Source organism: Bactrocera oleae, chromosome 2 (genome assembly GCF_042242935.1).
Source record: "Bactrocera oleae isolate idBacOlea1 chromosome 2, idBacOlea1, whole genome shotgun sequence".
In the NCBI taxonomy this organism is placed as follows: Eukaryota; Metazoa; Arthropoda; class Insecta; order Diptera; family Tephritidae; genus Bactrocera; species Bactrocera oleae.
Window position 1 is genome coordinate 90,961,910 of NC_091536.1, and position 21,554 is coordinate 90,983,463.

The 21,554-nt window shown below is 34.0% G+C and overlaps 2 protein-coding genes across 7 annotated transcripts in view; one reads left to right on the forward strand and one right to left on the reverse strand.

Annotated features, from left to right (window-relative positions):
* jvl (javelin-like) overlaps positions 1 to 9,680 on the reverse strand; it is a 156,116-nt gene extending 146,436 nt beyond the window's left edge. For 2 of the 4 annotated variants that reach the window (XM_070105991.1, XM_036356858.2), the window contains exon 1: positions 8,373 to 9,680. In XM_070105991.1, the coding sequence (XP_069962092.1) occupies positions 8,373 to 8,876 (504 nt within the window). In that variant the 5' untranslated portion in view covers positions 8,877 to 9,680. The remainder of the gene's footprint in view (positions 1 to 8,372) is intronic. The other 2 variants (XM_036356855.2, XM_036356853.2) reach the window with 2 other exon arrangements.
* A 774-nt stretch (positions 9,681 to 10,454) lies between these two features.
* On the forward strand, positions 10,455 to 19,642 carry eff (ubiquitin-conjugating enzyme E2 eff). Of its 3 annotated transcripts, none has more exons than XM_014244213.3 (6): positions 10,455 to 10,714; positions 10,792 to 11,400; positions 15,016 to 15,079; positions 17,232 to 17,263; positions 18,803 to 18,986; positions 19,065 to 19,642. In XM_014244213.3, the coding sequence occupies exons 2-6, from the start codon at positions 11,377 to 11,379 to the stop codon at positions 19,202 to 19,204; spliced, it is 444 nt and encodes a 147-aa protein (XP_014099688.1). In that variant the 5' UTR covers positions 10,455 to 10,714; positions 10,792 to 11,376; the 3' UTR covers positions 19,205 to 19,642. The 3 variants fall into 3 exon arrangements, with proteins under 3 accessions (XP_014099688.1, XP_014099689.1, XP_014099687.1); XM_014244214.3 differs by having other exon boundaries at positions 10,815 to 11,400; XM_014244212.3 differs by lacking the exon at positions 10,455 to 10,714 and having other exon boundaries at positions 10,740 to 11,400.
* Positions 19,643 to 21,554: the final 1,912 nt, after the last annotated feature.

Genomic DNA, 21,554 nt, shown 5'->3' on the forward strand with positions numbered 1-21,554 from the left:
GAATGGTTTTCAAATTTCATTTAATATTTCTACAAATGCAATGCTAGACAAACATACACACGCACACACATGGATATCTACAGAAGGGGAAGTATTAAATAATAATTTGTGCTGCTTATAAGCGTGGAAATTCAAAACGGTTGCGTTCTCGACAATGCGATAATATGACAGCGGTAAAAACAGCTGTTGGTTCTACATACACGTAAGTATGTATATATGTATATATGGGTTGCAAGCAACCGCACACAAGCTACAGCTAATCAGTTTTATGTAAATTCAGGCTGAATCATTCTAACCGCAAACAAGTTTGAATGAAGGCATATTTTCCTTATTTGGCACCCCTATAGGCGAAGACAAACTTATCTATGTACTCACTATCTTAAATGTGTCTACCTAAAAGCTATGAAAGATTTTCGTTTAGTTGAGGATCATTACAAGCAGTTCGTATACCCCTATTATGTAAGACAACTAATATATAGTTGCCTGACTATTACTAATCGCTGCTGTAACAATATTTTATATTGCACATTACTACTAATCACAGGACAGATCAGTGCAACTTTCTTGAAAATTTTTGTTGAGAACTTTTTATTTATTCATCAATATTATTGTGATACTTTTCAATGTAACACACGCACTTTTTTTTCAAATCATCTTTCAAGTCTCATAACCATACTGATAAACGCTTTTTCCGTTTCTAGTTATGCAGAATTTTATACTCAATCATAGAGAATCTCCCATCAAAGATGAGAATTGTTTTACCTCAATAGGGTAGTTTTTCATATAGATTCATCCATCTTCAGTCCCTCCTTCTTGTCATCGAAGAAAGCAGTAAGTAAAACATTGAAATTTTCTCGATCTGGAATTTTTTCTCTGTGCCAACTCTTTGGGATTCTTACATTCTAATGATAGACCTAGGTTTCGGCCTCCTTACCGTATAACGGTGTTTTATCACAAGAAACACCTGGAACGTTGTTTATAAAACGGTTCTCTCATAAAATCAATATCGTGCAAAAAAACTATTAAATAATTGCAAATCATGTATAAACTGAAGTATTTACGACATTAGAGATTTCCTCTAGTGGTGATTCAACGATCTTTCAGTGCTATTTTGATCACTTTTTTGAACTTTGCTCAGTATTTTTGGCAAGAGCTTGTGTCACTTTTGAAAATTTGTGATTACAACAGAAAACTAGTAACACGTTTGAGGAAGGAGAAGAGCACTGAAAATAGTTCAGGCACAGGTGGCCGTTTTTTTGTTGACAACAGGGAAATCGTTGAGTGTTTTAGAAAAAAAAAAGAAGGAAGATTATTGCAGCTCATTTCAAATTTTTTTTCTTAAAGCCCAAACTCAATTTTTGAAAAACCGAACATTTTGAGAACATCTTAAAGTTCCTATACTATAAACAATCAGTCTAAAATTCCGCCTATACATAAGTAGACCAAAAGTTACCAGTGAAACCTTTAAAACAAAAGCGCGAGCTTTCCTACAGAGCTGATGCCGTAATTATTCCGTAGATCAGAATGTACTGAAACGTCGTACAACTTGAAGAGAAGTCGGAAAATTATCAATGCTGGTTATACAAGGCAATTTTTCTATCTTTAAAGCGCTCACAGCTTATTGTTTTAGTGGCTGAAAATTTTCTCCAAATAATTTTGATAAATGCTGCCGAGTTTGCAGTATTTAAAATTTGTATAACACTCGGGTACGTTTCGGTTACGTAGATTCGATTTTAGATCTTGTCAGAGCATTTTCGGATGATACCTGGTTATATGGTAAATTCAAATAAATATTCTCACCGCCGCAGCAAATATTATATTTTGGACCATTTTTTATGTTTACAACAACAACAGTAAATTATATAAACAACATGCGCATGACTTCAGCAATGTGTGTGTGCTTTAATACCAATTCTTTATCTAAAATCTTTTTACCGCCATAATCGATATACAAGTATGATATGTACGAGTAGATCTATCGTTTAACACAGCTGTATGTGCTACAAAGCGAAAATCGCCGAACATTTGAGAAATACTAACACTGATAATGCCACCATATGTGATAGTATACAGATGAATAATAAACAAATGAGGAATTAAGACACACGAGAAGCGAGAGAATGGAAGCATAAGCTGAATTTCAGCAACATATTTATTAGTACATATGTACTACATTTATATACTTAAGCTGTCAACTTTTCTAGTGTTTAACTGACAACAGCTAAGTAAATCTCAACTAAACGCTTGATTTACGGGCAGATCAAGAAAGCAGGCGACCTTAAGGAAGCACTAAAGTCAAAAGTAAATAATATAATAAATATTTATGAACGAGTATATATAGATATTATTATAAATCCGTACTCATATTTCGCACTGTAATTGTAAACGTATATGTATATGTGCGATATTTTGCTTGAAGAAAGAAGAATTTGCAAGAATAATAGAATCACAAACAAAAAGTAAATGCAAAAATTGCATAAAAGATAACCAAAACGAGTGAAAACAGTTGTCACAAGATAAGAATTTCTATTCTACTGCTTACTTATAAGCGGAAAGGCTTCTACAGAAAAAGTTGGTAACAGCGGTTAGGTGTATGTATGTGTGTAAAACAGTGAGTCACATTAAATATTTCGTCAAATTCACTGATAACGTTTAGCTGTTGTTCTTACACGTCAAGAAAAAGTAATAAAATCAATTTGAGAAGATTTCTGAGTCGAGTTTTGTTTTGAAACGTCCTCAAGGAGCAGTATTGTTTGCCATTGAGTGGATTATATCAGAGCTAAGCTAATGCAAGAAGTAGTCCTCGATTATTGGCATAAAACACAATAACTCAAAAAAACATTTAGAGACAATTTCGTTAGTATAATTAAATCTCAAAAGAATGGGTGCCACCTACTCTCACCGATGATAGATTAAGGGTCGCATCAACGAGACGAAATCGTCTAAGTGCATTAGACCAGAGGGTATAAGGCATCTATGCTCGACGAGAGTAAAATATCTAACCGATAACCTCAATCTGTCGTTGACCATTCTTCATACACCCGATGTGTGGAAAGTCGGAAAAGTGGTTCCACTACTGAAACCTGACAAAACCCGCCAAACTAGGGGAGTCTTATCGTCCGATAACTCTGCTTTTCCCAGTAGTAAAGACACTTGAGGCCTTGTTACTCTCAACTTTCGCTTACTATCTAAGACAAGCAGACCAACAACATGCATTTCAGCACTTAGCGTCAAAAATACTCTGATAATTTGTGGTCCACCACCCTGTTAAAAGAAAATTTTAGTATTTTTGAACTTCTCAACCACACAACGCTAACAGACATGAGCGGTCGGGAATTATCCAATAGTATGGAAGAATTATACAGCAATCCGCTGCAGGGTGGTGTCCTCTCAGCGCTACTGTTTAACTGCTATATCTCGAATCTGTCTTAATCACCAGAGGCAATTTTCGTCACCTAATACACAGATGATTGTACGTTATTGTCGTCAGCCTCTGGAATTGATGCAAGAGAGCTTGACACTCTTCCCCACTGAATCCGCAGCGACCATATTCACGAACTGGACGAAGGAATACAGAGTGGATCATAATAGCGCGGTCGATGGCAATAAAATTCCGACTGTTAACAACCCTAAGTTTTAAGGACTTATATTTGACCGCCTGTGCTCTTTCACGCGGAAGAAGTTTGAAAGGTGCCAGATCACTGCACGTAACGTACGACAACAGAATGTCTCCCGGCGATTAAGCCCTGCATGTTGTTGTTGTAACGGTTATCTAGTCCCCGCTTGGGTGGTAAGTTATAGTTTGGTTGTCGTCAAGGTCATCTAACAGAGTCTAATAGAGTGACTCTTGCACAAGTTCGCTCTGGATATTGTGAGCAGTTGAAACTTCTACCTATCCAAAATTGACCTCGACATATCAAAAATATTTCCTGCTTTCAATGAGTCCCCGCTTGACTCTAACCACATCTTCTCTCTCTCTCTGTGATACGAACCCTTTGCAACAGCATGTTTCTTGAGTCCCCCGTTAGATGATTTTAATGTTAATTTATTTGCGACTCATCACCTAAACACGGCAGAACTATATAAGCGTATACACATATATGTATGCCATAAACATATGTATGCAAGTGAGTGGCATTGATCAATCGAATATCTGTGAGAGACAAATGATGAGTGAAGCATAGAAATCGCGTGGGACAAATGCCAAGCCTATTGAGTGTGCGTAAACATCTATGTGGGTGCAAGGTGTGTTTGTTGGAAGAATCATAAAACACATACGTAATGATAACTGCAATTGAAAAGTGAGCAGCAGCGAGCCCAAAAAAGAAGCTTCCGAGAATACAGCAAGTGACTTTTACATGTGTGGACATGTATGTATGTATGTAGATGGGTGAGTGCGTTCAATATGTACATATGTAAACTTGTCTACACATTTTTTCAAAATAAATGAATTTTAACAATTAAATGCTTTCAGCCATTTGTTCGACTCAAATAAGTAAGCATGATAAATAAACGATTGAGGATGGGTAGGTGTAAACAAAGCCGCGGCAGCAGCGGCCAGTGCAACAAGCAAATCTATGAAAAGTCCTCGATATGTTATTGTTTACAGCCAAGCCTAAAAAAATCCACAGCAACCAACGCCAAAATGATTGAAGCAGCGTTGCTACTTTGTATGCAACACGCAATAATACGAACTATAGGTTACTGACAAGCAAGCAAGCAAGCAGGCAAGCAACCTCAATTCTCAATTTTAGTCGACAATGAATTTCGAGCTGTGGCCACCGAGCGCTAATTGCGGCTGCAATAGCGAAAAAGGCCGCACTCAGTGAATTCGTTGGCAGCAAGACGCGATTGGAGCCGAACTAAAAACACCAACTACATTGTGTACATATGTATATATATGCATAGGTAAGTGCAACGTTACACAGTTACCAGCGTAAAAATCAGTTATAATGATAACAACGCTTTGCCGCTACCGGTTGCCAGCTGCCAATACGCTGCACAGTTGCAATGCCGATTGTGCGATGCGCTGTGATGCGATCCCGTTGTTGTTGACTGCAAAAGGCGGCCGTCGGAAATGTGGCAGTTGAAAGCTGGTGGTTGGCTGACGCTTGATAATAAAAGCCTACATGGACATACATATGTATGTATGTACATACGTGCTACATGCGCGCACGTCACAAGTCAGTGGTTTACTGCTGCTGCAAACTGGGGCTGCAGCCATGGCAATTCATACATTTTTGATTTTGTGTGCGCAGAGCGCAATATCGCACAGCACTTGGGAGGGATTGCTGTGTAAATTCAATGAATTGCGCACTCACCGCTACAACATGCGACGAAGCGTTGCAACACATGTAGGTATGCATACCTGTGTATATACATACATACATGTACATATGTTTGCATGTTCATCGTGCCTTAAATACGCTCGAACGACGGTACAAAAGCGCAAGTGAAGCATAGCGCGCAAGCGTACACAATAATTTGATGAGCTGCCGCTGGTACACCTGTAGCTTTGCAATTTTTCGATGTAGGAGAAGCCACGAATTTGTCAGCGCGAAACGTCAAGCACGTACAATTTGTATGATGAGCATCATGGTGCACGCCTGCGCCATACATATGTACATACATAAATATTTATATAAGTACATACTTGCTTTATGCATGAGGTGCATGCATACTTACATAATCGGTGAAAAATCATATCAATCGAAATTCATTCATAATTTTTGTGAAAAAAAACTTGAAGGAAATTATGATTATTAGTTAAACATAAACTTTATATACATACGTGAATTTTTAACAGGGTTGCAAATTTTTTCATTGAAAATTGTGTTAAAAAACTTGATTTTCAATTTTTAATTCCAATTATGGGTTAAAAATTAGTTTTAAAAAAACTTAGAAATTTTAAATAAAAATAAAAAATAATTTTCAAAAAAAAATTGAATTTTCCAAAAAAATATTTTTAAATTATCAAAAATAAATTACGAATTTTTACAAAAAAAATGTATACCATATTTTACCAAATATGTTACAAATTCAAATTTCAAAATCCAATATATAAAACTAAAAATTTAATTTTAATCCAAAATTTTTGAGATTACAAATTGATAGTTCATTTTTTTTTAATGTAATATAAAATGTAAGTAAAAATTTAAAATTGATAAACGGTCAAAATCGGAATTAAAAATTGATAAACGAAAAAATTCTAATTCAACAGCTAAACAATTTATTTAATTTAATTCTAGTTGTTAAGGAGGGATTCCCATTTTTTTATTTTCACTCCGGTATTTGCGATTAGAACATTTAATTTTTCGTTAAAAATTTAATTTCTAATTGTTGATCCCAAAAATCGTACGATACAAAAAAACCCGCCTCGGGGTTTATTAAGTATGCTACGAAGTTTGTAACACCTAGAAGGAAACGTCGGAAACTCTATAAAATATATATATAAATGAGCACTATATCATATAGCTGTCATACACACTGACCGATCAAAATCAAGTTTTTGTGTGGAAAATCTTTTTATTTCTGAAGGTTATTATAGCTTTTTCTTTAAATCCATATTTGAGATTAAAAATTTATTTTAAATGTTTTTATTCGGGTATTTGGGAATAATTTGAAAATATTGTTTTATTCAGATGCTCGGCTTAACAAAATAAAATATATTTAATTCAAATGTTAATTCAATTATTTTTGATTGCATTATTTGCAATGCTGATGTTAAGTAATGCTCGTGACAAAAAACCATTCCTGAAATAATTTTGAGAAATTCTGCCGAGTTAATAGTACTCCGCCGGTGAACAAACCGGGTCAGTTCCGGTTAGGTGTTTCAACTTGGTAACTATGGTACCTAAATAATATTGACATATGTATGTAAGCAATTTATATTTTTTTATAATACATATGTACACATATGAAGTGCCAACCACAACTGGTGGTTACACTAGAAAGTAATAGACGTTAGTGAAGCAATTAAATAGTAAATATCTGAAATGCACCCTTCTACAGCAGAGTATATGAACTCTTTCACGCACACCACTAACACGGCATATGTACATACAAACGTAATTGCAACTGCGACTGTTGCAAGGCTAGAACCGTTCTCTAAACCAATTTTGATGTACGTGCAATATGTGTGGCACGTTATAAGCCTGCACGCATATTAATAACGCACACATACATACAATACATATGGTATATCATACATGTACATATAAAAAGCATGTACCAGAAATTTATGTATATTAACTTAAGTTTAAAAACGCATACGCTGAGCAAGTGCATTAGGAACCTTACGGTAACACAGCAACACAAGTTTTCGAAAGCAATTTTCAAAAATTTACGCTTTGCGTTAGCGCGTTGACAATGTCAATACGTCAACAGAGCTTTAGTATATACATACGTACATATATGTAAGCAATTGTACATGCTTCACCAACCACTTAAAAAAATATGCCTGTATTTATATAAATTCGATATTATTCAACAACAAAGTACCATATGTACATGTATGCTATATACTTACATATTCAAATATTTTTGAAATCGACAAACGCAAAGAGGGATCGATAGCAAAACAGCAATAAAATGTAAAATAAAACCATTTTAGCAAAAGCTAATGTTGCATTTTGCTGCACAGGTGGTGGGGGTTGCATTGTTGTTAATGGTGCTGTACCGGCAGCAATGGCTGTCAACGGCATCGGGTGATCGCACTGACTTTGCACTGTTATACAACAGACGGAGGCAATCAGCCAAGCGTAAACTCCAAGCAGAAAACATGCAACAACAAACAGAGTAGCTTTAAAAAAAACACCATAACAACCTGCACTAATAAAAACAATACATATATCGATACAAAAACGAATGCCAACAGAAATGGTTTAATTAAATAATATAAATAAAAGCATATACAAACGTACGTATGTATTTATACATAGTAATTATAGAGTGCGAGGCACATAACATAAATTTATAAATATGCTACAAGTACTTAAATTGGTAAATTATGTGAATTATATTGTAGTTAAGCGAAAACCACAAGTAAACCAGTAAAATATTAAGTGCGCAACGAAGCAATTCAACAATGCAGCGCCGCTACAGTGCAACGTGGCATAATCAGGGCGGAAGAATAGCTCAGGGCCGAACAAAGCAGTGGCAATAAATGTACAAAAACGTTTTTTGCAAAATAAGTAATGGCATAGTCAATCAGACCGGAAGTTAATTTTCAATAGCGCAGCACAGGTGCAACAAAAACGCAACACAGATATTTCACCCCTGTGATATGTGTTAAAAATTATTTATTTTAAAAATTAAGTATTTTCCACAAATTGATTGGTTATTAGTTAAATAGAAATTAAACATTTACTCACCTTTAGAACTATAGCGTCTGCCGCTGCTACGGCCTCCTTAGCCACGCCCACGCCATCGGCCGAGATGGCATGCGTGGATGGCGATGTCGCATATACGAATAATGGCAAAGAATTAAAGTTACGCAAAATTCCACCACAATCCTTAAAGCGTCGACACAACAACAATTTTTTTCCACACAAACGAGATTCTGGTGCTTCATTCATGGCCATTACTGACATCGCTGTCACAGCAGGTGTAGCCGGTGTTCCTTCTACAGCTTCATTTTCATAACTGTATGTTTTGTTGTTGGTATTTTGCGCTTTTTGGGTGTGTTGCTCCACTTCGTCAATTTCCTCCTTTACCGCTGTCTGTGTAACGCACCCATTTATAGTCGATGACTCCTCCGCTATATGGCTTATACGCTGCCGCTGCTGCTGCTGCCTATCCCCACCAGCCTCCGCTAATTGCAGTTGCTGTGGGTGTTTCAATGCATTTTCAGTTGTTGCCGTTGTTGTCGTAGCCATATCAATATCTTGTTCACTTACATATATACCACCAATACTAGGTGTATGAGAATGTGTATGCCGACTTTGTCGTTATGAATGAGCACTGTGATGAGTGATATATCTGTATGATTTGGTGGACGGTTTCTAAACTATGATGCATTGGCATGTTGCAGAAATACATGACCAATTTGCCGACATTGGGCTCTTAAAACATTTATCAATTAAAAAACCAATTTATACATAGAGGGCGAATTGTGTTAATTTTTTTTTTGCGAACATAAAGTTGGAAAATATTCAAAATTGGCTAATAGTGTCGGCCATAAAACGAAGATTTATACGAAACAAAGACCGAAATCGGTAAGTATGGCAAACGAGAGATGCGGCCAAACGCAGTAAGAGTCGTACCTGCAAAATTGTCTTTGTTTCGATTTTTTCTCTATAGTTACTGGGTGCTTCCTTTACCTGACTTTTTACCAACACTGCGTATAAATTGAATACTTTCTTTGTTAATTTTAGCTTTTTCTCCAAATCATTTAATTTTATTTAATTTGTTAATTAGATCCTTCGATACTAAAAAGCACAACCACTTTTCACATCACTCACTCTTCTAGACCCGTAGATTAGCTTAACGAACAATGACCTTGCGGTTTGAACATTATACTGTACAAACAACTAGTGATTACCAAAGATAGTTTAAGAAGTAAGTTTTCACAGGTTTATAATCGTTCACTTTGCAAATTTCCAACAATAAAATAATGGTAAATTAAATATTCGGCTGCTCAACTCGCGAGTCGCGACGATTGAAAATTGACATTTATGTTGTCATTCCTTCTGTGACAGCTTCGTACTTTAGTTTTGCTTTTAACAGCTTTACAGAGTTGCTTGGAATCGTTATTTAGAATTAATAAAGTATTCGTAAATAATTAATTTACTATTTATGATAGCAAGAAATATATAACAGCTTTTAGATAGTAAAATTCAAAGAAGATACGCTTAATTAATTATATCAAAACTTTTAATGATTTTATGGGATGGTAGATAATGCAGTCCAAACAATATGCTTAATATATTAATGTTGGTATTAAACTTATTAGGCTTGTTTTTCCAATATATATGTAATATATATACATATTTATTTAAATTTTTTTTGTACATAAATATTTAGAAAACTTGAAACATATTTAATTATGCATGTTTTAAGTTTTTAAATAAGGATAATGTTTCGATTAGGAATTGCGGTAGTTTATATACCTCTAACATTAAATAAAGGTTTCTAACATTTAACAAAATTGTATATGGTTAAAGGTTTACTGACATTAATGCATTGAAATATTAAACTTAAGTGTACGAAATATGTACATATAATAAATATAAATGAAAATATTTTTGCATATCAATTTGATGGAAATTTTTATGTGACCCCTGTTTAAGTTTTTAAAACTACACTATCGACCGAAATTGGTAAGCCTACCTTTGTTTCACTTATACATTAATAATAAATGGAACTCTTGTCTTAACCTGATACGTGCGAGTGAAACAAGACATTCACATAGAACTTTTCTTCCTGACAGATTGAATACAAATTTCAGTGAAAATAGTGAAACTTTCGGATATAAATTCAAATGATCAGCATAATAAAATTTATTGAAATTTTCTGTCATTTATATGACTTAACTTCTTAGCAAATATCTCTGGTACTTAAAATAAGAAATTGAAAAGTAAGCGTGGAAAGTGTGAGTCAGCCGCCATAGTTCCGTTTGAAATCGCCGTAGCTACCAATTGGAAAAAAATTAGCAAAGTCACAAAGAAACGAAACTCTGCGAGCCGCGTTAACGACGATTGTCATTCGGTTTGAGGTAACCCTTGTGTATATTCAGATTTCACCTAAAGAAAGTTATCTAAAAACTCATTAGCTTGGTGAATGCCTTTAAAGTAGGCGGAATATTTTTCTTTTAGCTTTTCAGAAAAACTGTCAATCGAGTAAATCGGTTTGTGTGGCTTTCAAAAGTTGTGAAAAGCGATAATAAGAGAAACAGAACAGACATTGAAATCAGATTGGAGAATCTAATAAGCGAAAAAGTGTAAAAGTGTGCGAAAAATAATTCGCCGAATTACTTAAATTCCGGCTGTCAAAAATAAAATCGACTAGACGTCGAGTTTTGTCCTGCTTGCGCGCAACGTTGACCAAGTGCGATCATAAGAAGTTGTAGTTGGGCTAGTCACACTACAGGTGTCCTCATAAGGGACAGAGATATTGAGTAGCAGCACCGCTTAATCGACTTTGTTGCAGACGAGTGCCGAAGCGAGTCGAGTCTGCAGGTTTTGGTCTTCGTGATTATTCGGTCTGATTGGTCGTGGTTGTTCGTCGAGACAAAAATTCAGTGCGATTGCTGCGAGAATTGAATTCGTCGTACTCGTGGGCTTTAAACGGCAAAGAAGGAAAATTTTCTTTTTTTTAATAGAAATTTAGTTTGTGCGCTACGCTCCACACACACATTAAAAATAAAATTTCAACAAAATGGCGTTAAAAAGAATTAATAAGGTATGTTTAATACGTTTAATATATAGGCAGCAATTGAAATGCATTTTAGGGCATGGTGCGAAACTTCTTTATGCAAGAAATAACGTGAAACGATGAGCCAGCAGAAGAAATGACGGGGAAGAATTGATCGAAAATGGGCGACGAAGCACCGACAGTGCTAGCGATAGCAACGACCACGACGTCTCATGTTCATTGTGATAATTTACTGACAGGAAAATTAGAGAAAAGAAATTTTAAATTGCAAATGTACTATGTAAATTAAATTATGCAGAAGTATTGAGCGGTTGTCATTTTGAGTTACCAAGAACTAAACTTTCCGGTAAATATTAGCGTTTAAGGGAACTTATTCAGACGGACTGGTTGGTATTGAACATCGGTGTCATTGTTGAACTTTAGTGTTTCTCTGTGATATAAAAACAATTAAGAACTAGTGAATTTAAAGTGCAAATATTTTAAAATACCGTACAGAAGTTAATCATTTAATATGTAAATAAGTTTCAGAATATTCCTGTGCGTAGTACTGTAATCTAATTGTGAGATAGTTTTGTTATACGTTTGTACGCTGTGGTCTGGATTTGTTACTCAATTCGTTGGTATACATAGTAATTTATGTGCTTGAGCATTGTTAATCGACAATTAAAAAAATCCAGCATATTTCTAACCTTACTTTTGACACAACTAGCATGATATTAAACATTTAATTTGCTTGTTTAGATTTTAATTTATAACTGAAATCGTATAAAAAAGTTTTGTGCATACACCCCTCCTAAAAGTTATTTGTTGGTTTTGCCCTTCGGTATATCCAATATTCTTTACATCCTTTCTTCCAGTCAGCCGCATAAAAAGTTAAGAAAAAGGAAACAAAAACCTTCGAGATAAATATGGAAACAAGAAGGAAACAGTTCAGTAGCAGTGCGGTCGTAGTAGCGCTGTTGGTACTTTCCATTTCTTTTCCTCGCATGTAATTCACTATAGCGGAATACTCGATTCACTCCAATCGTAACGACGCTTTTGTCGCAGCGTTCTTACGTTGCTGCTGCTCACTCGTCAGTCGCTACAACATACCAGACTAATGAATGCTAACAAATGCTGTATTTGTATAATTTGTACAAGTAATAGGATTTTATATCGCTTTTTGAATCAAAGAGTTGTATATAATTTACTTAGATTGATTCCAAATATATGAACTTATAAATTCTGCGATTTGCAGTCAGCGCATTTATGAAGTTGTAGTGCGCCGCTTACTGCGACGTTAGCGTAGCTGATGTCTAATCGTCTCCTCAGTGTTTCGACTTCGTGTACTATCGTTAGCAACAGTGTTGTTACCTTCTGCTGTTTGTCCCGCCGCAATATGTTTTTTTGTCTACCATCTGCAAATTCGTTAGGTTTTCAATATATTATGTGTTACAACCATACGTACTACTTGGACGTATTTGTTAGCGCATTATTGCATTAGTGTTTGTTTTTAATTTGTTGTTAAACCGTGTTGCTGCATTGCTATATTTGTAAAATTATTATTAAATTTTTTTTTCAGTTCAGCTTTAACAAATACTATTTTATAATTATGTAAAAATTAATTTATTTTCGTTGTGCTTAAACTCTTAAATTGTATATACTTGAAAGTGAATTATTTGCACTCATAATTTTAAAGCAACACTGTTTTCTATTTTATCCAATGACTATAGTCCGCTGTTTTTGCTTTGTTACTTCTTCGTACGTAGATGTTTACAGCGGCGTACTCTGCTAAACGCGACGGTGGCGCCGCTGTTTCCGTCACCGTCATGGCCATTGAATTTGTAAATGAAACTGGGAATTCTTTGCGTATATAAAAATTAAAATAAGAGTTGAAAATGGCCAATTGCAAATAGTGAAAGGGTGTTTATATATATTTATTTTCACCATTTCTATTTCATTACAAACATACTCGGATCGTTTCTGTTAATATAAAAGGAAGAAATATTAGATGTGAATAGTGTTGAATTGGGTGATTCACAGATAGTAAATAAATGTATTGGACAGTTTATATAAACATAAAATTCATTCGTATCCATATTTAGCAGAGCACGAGTGATATTTCAAAAAAAAAAAACATTTGATTCTTTTTCAAGTCGTACTTTTAAATATATATAAAAAACAAAATCATATATTATTTGTATTTTATACCTAAAAGAAACTACCATATATTATTTAGGAGCTTCTTTCATAAATTTAATTTACAAAGCAACATAAGTGAATTAATGTCCTACACTTTGTTGTTTTTTTTTTTTTTCGTTGCCAGCTTACCTGTTATTTCAGGTGCTTAAGTTTATTTTCCCTCTGTTCTTCAAGATCTTTAATATATCTACATACATACATATATAAATATGTATGTGCTTAAACTCACGTAAACGTATGCGGAACAAAACGATTGAGTCGCTGTCTGCGTCAAAATCTTTGCAATCACCTTTGCCAAGTCAATGGTTTGATCCACACCAACAATGCAATTGGAGCTGTACATGAGTCATGCAAAGCATACGCCAACATCAACTGTTTACATTGTGAAAATTTTTCCCGTTCATAACTAAAAAATGATGGTGAGCGAAACAAGAGCAGTTACCGGCAATCAAAGTCTTTTTCGGTAATACTTAAAAAATAGTCCCGGCATTGTATAATTATCGAATGCAGAACTAATGTTCTTAAATCCTTTGATTTAGTAGAGTTTATACCTATGCAACTGTTTCTCATCGTTCAGCAAGAGCAGTCTATATTCAGGCGACGTTTGCCAGCCACTCCGTTAGCCAATTTATTTTTATATACACATGTATTTATAAAATTCTGTTTTCTCAGTTTCCTCAAAGCATATATGCGTTGTCGCAAGCTTTTTGTTGTTAGCCTTATGGTATTTTGACAGTATACACGCGCAGTTTTAACTTTTAGCTCGATGATGTTGCTGCTTGTCGCAGTGTCGTATTGATAATGGAATAAATTCTTCCACCTTCTAATAAATGTGCGTAGCATAGAAACTACTTTGGATTGGTCTCATCAGTTGCAGTTAGTTGTAAATATTAATGTTTAACGTTTGATTCAGTTTCCGTAACAACATTTTGCCTTTTTTTCTATCTTTGTTTTCCATTTTGGAAAGCAACACCAGCAGTAAAGCCTAAAAGTTAATTGGTGTGCGTATAAACGCATGTACATATTACACTTTGTCTATATAAAATGACCGTTGGTGTCGGCCGTTGTCGTCTCCTGTTTTTCTTCTGCTTAATACAATGTTCCGAACATATTCACTTTGCCAGAATTTGGAAAGGGCCAACGAACTTTACATTATGATTTTTATTTTTTTTTTTTTACTTTTTTGTTTTTTTTTTTTTATCTATATTGTTATTCTGATTATACTGTTGGCATAAATGCAAAATTGTGCTGGTTGGCTACCTGTGTACACTTGGGAAATTTTTTGTGCACATGACAAAATTTATATTTTTAAAAAGTACCTTATGTTGTTCTTGGAAATTCAAACAATGATTGAAAATTAAAAATAATGTCGCAACTAAATCTTGCCTAAAATGCATTTAAATTTAGAATTATTTTTGCAAATATGTATGAATTGTCTTTGATTTTGCAATATATTTTTAGGAACTACAAGATCTGGGCAGAGATCCACCTGCACAATGTTCAGCTGGACCAGTCGGGGATGATTGTAAGTATTATGTGATAATTATGTTTACTACATATACATACATATATTTATATGTGTAACGTAAGTTTATAGTAACTATTAATTTGCACTTTGTGATGTTGCTATATTATTAATTATGAAATGTATGTGAAAAGTTCTGCGTCATGAAAGTTTTTAGCAAAAAAAGTTTATCAAATGTTATCTTATAAATACAATTAAATTTTATACAAGTGCATTAAACTGAAATTATGAGAATTTTTTTTATATCATATTGCTATCCCATGAACAGGCACATATTAAGTGTTTGTAAAACCAAAAGAAAACGTAGGATACCCGTTACAGCATATATGTACATATTATATATAAATGATATGTGTTGAGTTTGGCATGTCTGTCTGTGAATACGTGAACCAGTCCCTCAGTTTTTAAGATATCGCTCTGAAATTTTGCAACCGTCTTTTCTTCCCAAGAAGTTGCGCAATTGTCGGAACACTGGCACATTGTATAGCTACCATACAGCGGGATGATCACAATCAAGCTCTTGGTTGGAAAACTTTTACTTGTGAAGGGTATTTCAACTTCGTTTTTGTGTTTTCCTTACTTATTTCTCATTAAAAAAAAGAATTAAAGTTAATACATATCAATTCTCAAAATTATTATTATTTCTTATTTGCTTATGAAAAAAATATTAAACTTTTGCATTTGAGTTCCAATTCAAATTGCTTTCATGTCATTTAAGCATCTTCATTGACATTTAAATTACTCATTAATTTATTATACATTACGGAATAATTATTTTATAAGTTATAATATAAATGAGAATCAAAATGTAAAAAAAACCATAATGGTCAATACGTACTGGCTATATAGATTATATGTATGTATGTATGTGTATATATACACGTTTAACAAAGAGGGCATTCATTTTCCATAACACCAAAGAGTAATATTTATTGTATACTACTACCACCACAATGCAGCTATCTACACACATATACTACTATTTGAATGTTTGGGGCACAACATACTATGTATGTAGTACAATATAGCAATTCTCACTGTTTGTCTACACCCATTAAAATTTCAATGTGAACCACACCAAGAGTTACCTTTCAACCCACCAAACAAGCAACCATCTGCATCGTTGATTTTGTGTAACGTTACCATCCCCATTGCAAAAACGAAAGAAAAAAAAAATTGTTAAACTCCACAGTGCTGCACTCCACTTCAGCGGCGAAGCTTCGTTGTGTCGATGGCAATGAGACTTTATAGTAGACCATTACGGGTGGGTGTCGGTTGCAGTCGAACAAATTCAAATGAAGTCGCAGCAACTGCACGAATGCTGCTTGCGCCAGCGCCTGTGCTAGCAGCAGAGCGACCGCATTGAGAACAGCGTATCTTTTGGTTTATCCCTGGCTAGGTGCATGTGTGCTGTGCTGGTGTTCATAACTGTAGGGTAGTGGTAGTGGCAATGGAGTAATGGAGGTTCATTCGAAATTATTGGATCTGAGTAGAAAGATATTGTACACTTTGTGGGGGTTGTGTGACAGCTGTTGTACCAACGACAGTTGTTAGTGTGCTCAGCACTCTGAGCAGCTGTTATGCTTTCGAATACGGTGATCAATTAATTTTAGTACATTTATATATATGTATAAATAATATATCGGTAGTTATAATTTGCTAATAGTGAAGAAGTAGCATGAATATAAGCAATACAGAGAAACGGAAGTAGCAGTAATAAATATTAAGTAATAATAAAATTAAAAATAATTATCTTAAACCATTAAATCGAAATATGTAAATAATTATAAGAATATGCAAAAAGACCATCATTCATATGGAGCTATGTTGTAGATGTAAACCATAAGATCAAACTTATAATATATGTAAAATTTCACAAGGCCTTTAAAGACGTGTCAAAGAGGCTCTTCTGATCAAAATGCATCACCTGATATGTTTTATTTTTCGTATTTTGCTTGTAGATATAGATAAGAAAGATATATTTATAATTGTATGTATCAAACACAATACTCATGTTTGGTTTTAGCCATTGCTATACACAATTCAGTTACGTAGTTTCCGATTTTTGTTTCTATTTCTCAGGCATGCGCTTATCTATGTATTTTTCTTATTCCAAATGAAATTAATCACAATTCTTTATTTTCTTTTTCAGTATTTCACTGGCAAGCTACAATAATGGGACCGGTAAGAATTGGCATATGAAATGTTTTTTTTTTTATACCCCGAACAGGGTATATTAACTTGGCCACGAAGTTTATAACACCCAGAAAGAAACGTCAGAGACCCTGCAAAGTATTATATAAATGATCAGCGTGACGAGCTAAGTCGATTTAGCCATGTCCATCTGCATATACCCTTACTAGTAACTCAGTTTGTGAGATGTCGATCTGAAATCTTCCACACGTCCTTTTCTGCTCAGGAAGCGGCTCATTTGTCGGAACCGCCGATATCTTACCACTATAGCATATTGCTGCCATACAAACTGAACGATGAAGATTAAGTTCTTGTATGGAAAACTGTTGCAATCGACGAGATATCTTCACGAAATTTAGCATACATTATTGTCCAAAGCAAGGATAGGCTCACCGTAGCAACAACACCATAGCATTAAGCTATCATACAAACTAACCGATCCAAATCAGGTTCTTGTATGGAAAATGATATTATTTGACAAGATATCTTTACGAAATTTGGCATCGTTTATTATCCAAGGCTGGGCGACAATCTCCAAACATATTGTTCAGAACGGACCACTGTAGCATATAACTGCCGTACAAACTGACCAATCCAAATGAACGCTGGGCTACTAAAAAAATGCATGCAATGAGTCTCCGCATGACACTAACCATCCCTTTGCATGCCCAACGAACACCACTCATCTAACACCCATTTCCCTAGGGTCCGACCTCGTCGAAACAGCTCGTTTTCTGGGCCTCCCGTTAGATGACCTCGACGACAACCAAATTGAAACTTACCATCCAAACGGGGACTAGGTAACCGTTATAACAACAACAACAACAAGGCTGGGCTACAATCTCCAAACATATTGTTTAAATCGGACCAATGTAGCATTTAGCTGCATACAAACTGACCGATATATCAGCTGTTAGTTTCAGATTGAAGCTTTTGTTGTTATAGTGTCAACATAGTGAATCATTTAATGTTAAGAGATTTTAGTTTCTCCTCGATGTTTTTAACCAATGCTTAAAGAAACAATTTGTTTCGACAGAGTTGCTCTATAGGAAAAAGTATCAAATGAGTAGAATGATGCGTATTTTGCTCTGCTGATGTTATGTCGGTTGATGGATTAGAGGAGCTTAAGTGTACTGGACCTGACGCAATTTATTCGTCGTCTATCCTATTAAATGTGAAAAAAAGCAGACTTCATGTAAAGAAGCATCAAGAAAATATATAAAAATCATTACTCTCACATTAGCTCTCATTTTAGCTCCAACAAATCGAAAATTTTCTGCAACCACCTTCATTTTCGCTGTGAGAGAGTTGCTTTTGCGAACTGGCAATTTTGATAAAGATGCCAGATTTACTATATCGAACTGGTTAAAAAAAACTCCCTTATTTTTAGTAGATATCTATAATTTGCTGATTTTTAAAATAAGTAAATATAAAAAATATATGTATTTGTTTCTACATCAGTTGAAAGCACTGATCCTGACTAAAGCTATAAAATATTTTTTTCACCGATAAAATCTTTATCTTTTGCAGCCTGACAGCCCGTACCAAGGTGGCGTGTTTTTCTTAACAATTCATTTTCCAACAGATTATCCTTTCAAACCGCCTAAAGTGGCTTTTACAACGCGTATATACCATCCAAACATTAACAGTAACGGATCGATTTGCCTCGACATTTTAAGATCTCAGTGGTCGCCAGCATTAACTATTTCAAAAGGTTGGTTCACTTCGAAACTTTCAAAATTGAAATAACAAATTTATGAAATCAAAATTTAAAATGCTTTCTCTTTTGCAGTTTTACTATCGATTTGCTCTCTTCTCTGTGATCCAAATCCAGACGATCCGCTTGTACCAGAGATTGCAAGAATATATAAAACCGATCGGGAAAAATATAATGAATTGGCACGAGAGTGGACTAGAAAGTATGCTATGTGATGCGCTCCAGTTCGTACTATCGATCCGTCAACTAGTAACAACAGCAACAATAGCAACAAGAATGGCAACAGAATGAAGGATTGCTATAACATCATCAACAACAACAACAAAAATAAAATGAAATCAACAATAGCAACTAAAATGGCATAGCGCTCTAAAGCAAGGGTTTAAATATATAGCGGAAGCAACAACAACAGCAAAAGCAACCAAAACCACAATGTGAAACAATTCTTCTTCAGCAAATAAAAAATATGAAAAAATATTAAAACAATAAAAAAAACACTGCATTAATTCAAGAGTAAGCGAGAATTATGCGTAAAACAAGAGAAAAGAAAAACGCCACAGAAAGCAAAATAAAAATCTGCGGGAAAAAATAAAGAAAAGGAATAAAATTACAAATTGATTCATAAAATACAACAACAACAAAAAACACATAAATCAACTTACTTATTATTATTACATTTATAATTAATTAATTAATTAAATTAAAATTATATATTCTTCAGAAGAAAATTTAAAAGATAAATCAGAGATAAAACAATAAAACCATATAAAAAATACGCAAGAATACCATATAACATTAAGAAGAACTGCGCAGGAGAGGCAAAAAGCATTAAGCAAAAGTTTAAGATACAATTACAGCGTAAAGTGTATGATGCAGCAGCGAGTAATACAGAATAGAATAGAGACTGATTTACGTGTAGAGAGACTTGATGAGATGAGATGCGATATTTGTTGTGGCAGCATAGTGGTAGCATATGCAAAGGCATAATACTGAAAAATTCGATACAAAAAATGCAGATACACGAAAGTTGAAGTGTACATGTGATTATGTATGTGTGCGCCAAATGGGATGGTAACGAAAAGGCATACAAATATTTTTCATTATTCCATTCGATAATTTTCAAATTTTGTGCTTCACACACCCTAATGCTAGCAAGTTTTAGCGCAATTAAAAGATGAGTGTGTGAGTAAAAGTATTCTTTCACGAAATTATTCGCAAAGTCAGACAGAACGCCCCCCTCCCCAACATACTACTACTACACATACAACCATACATTTTGCGTAGGACATAAATCATCAAAAAGGAAAAACACTTAAAAAATGTAAAAAATATGTGATGATGGACGATTCACTCGTTCCTTCACACGTGCTTCGCACTCCGATTTGGTTTATATAGCAAAGCAAAGCGTCAATGGTGTAATTCTATACCTAATCAAAAGCAAAAAAAAAAATAAAAAATTTGAAATTTAAGAAAACAACAGTTAAACAAGAACAAACATATTTAGTATAATTTCTCTGCATAAGAACTTCTATTACAAACAAACAAACTGCAAATTGTGTGCTTACTTGAGAGCGTTGCAGAAAAAGTGTGTGAGACAAGCGATCCTAATTGCTGGGTTTATTTACCAGTAATTTGCATTCAATAATCTCGTTGGTGGATGAAGTTTTTTTTAATAGATTTCGTTCTTTCTGTAATAAAAAATTTAATATATATATATATATATATATATATATATCTACATATATCTACCTTCTAAAACAAAAGAAAAAACAAAAATACATCATTTTAAGCTGTTCTTAAATTTTATAAAATCATAAATGAATGAGGAACTTTAGTATAACATTTTGAAAGTGAGTTGTGTTTGTTTACTGGTGTGCTTAACTGAGATAAAAATAAATTAAACAAAAAAAAAATAAAACACGAAAAATATTTTAACTATTTCCATATGCCGCTTAAAACATACCAATAAGAAATGCCAATTATACACCAAAAACAAACTACACAGTGACTTCTACTACAATGCTTACAAATATACATACATACGAAACATATGAATACTTAGCCACACGCGCATTTGCTATCACAAAACAAAATCCTTTTTGTTTTTTTTTTTCCTAGCGTTAGTCAGTTACTCATTAAATTGGGAGTAAATACAGATATAAAAAAAAAAAATTTTTTTTTTTATTATTTTTTTTTGTTTTGATAATTTTTCACTATTTAGGTTTATTAATTTAACTATTGCAATTTATTTAAAATTAAATACATAATTTTTGTAGCTGCGAGATATCATTATTTTTAATATAAATATAACGGTTTGAATGAAACAAAAAATAATGTATTGTAATAAATATTGTATAAAATATGTTGTTGTGTTTGCGGACAAATGCGAGGGACTGTTAACAGCTACGCGATGAGCCAGAGCACATTAAAAGTTCTAAAAGCGAGTTAAAGATTGCTGTGGAATGTGTTTTTTTTTTTTGTGGAGCAAACGTTCAATGTCGTGCGATTGCCAGCATGCCAAGCAAATTTATTATACTACGTGTAAAGCTGACTAGGAATTTTTTT

Excerpts from the sequence above, each read along its gene's own strand:
- eff (XM_014244213.3), top strand. The coding sequence starts at position 11,377 with ATGGCGTTAAAAAGAATTAATAAG. Across the intron at positions 15,080-17,231 it reads TGGACCAGTCGGGGATGATT|TATTTCACTGGCAAGCTACA; the intron begins GTAAGTATTATG and ends TTTCTTTTTCAG. Across the intron at positions 17,264-18,802 it reads AAGCTACAATAATGGGACCG|CCTGACAGCCCGTACCAAGG; the intron begins GTAAGAATTGGC and ends TATCTTTTGCAG.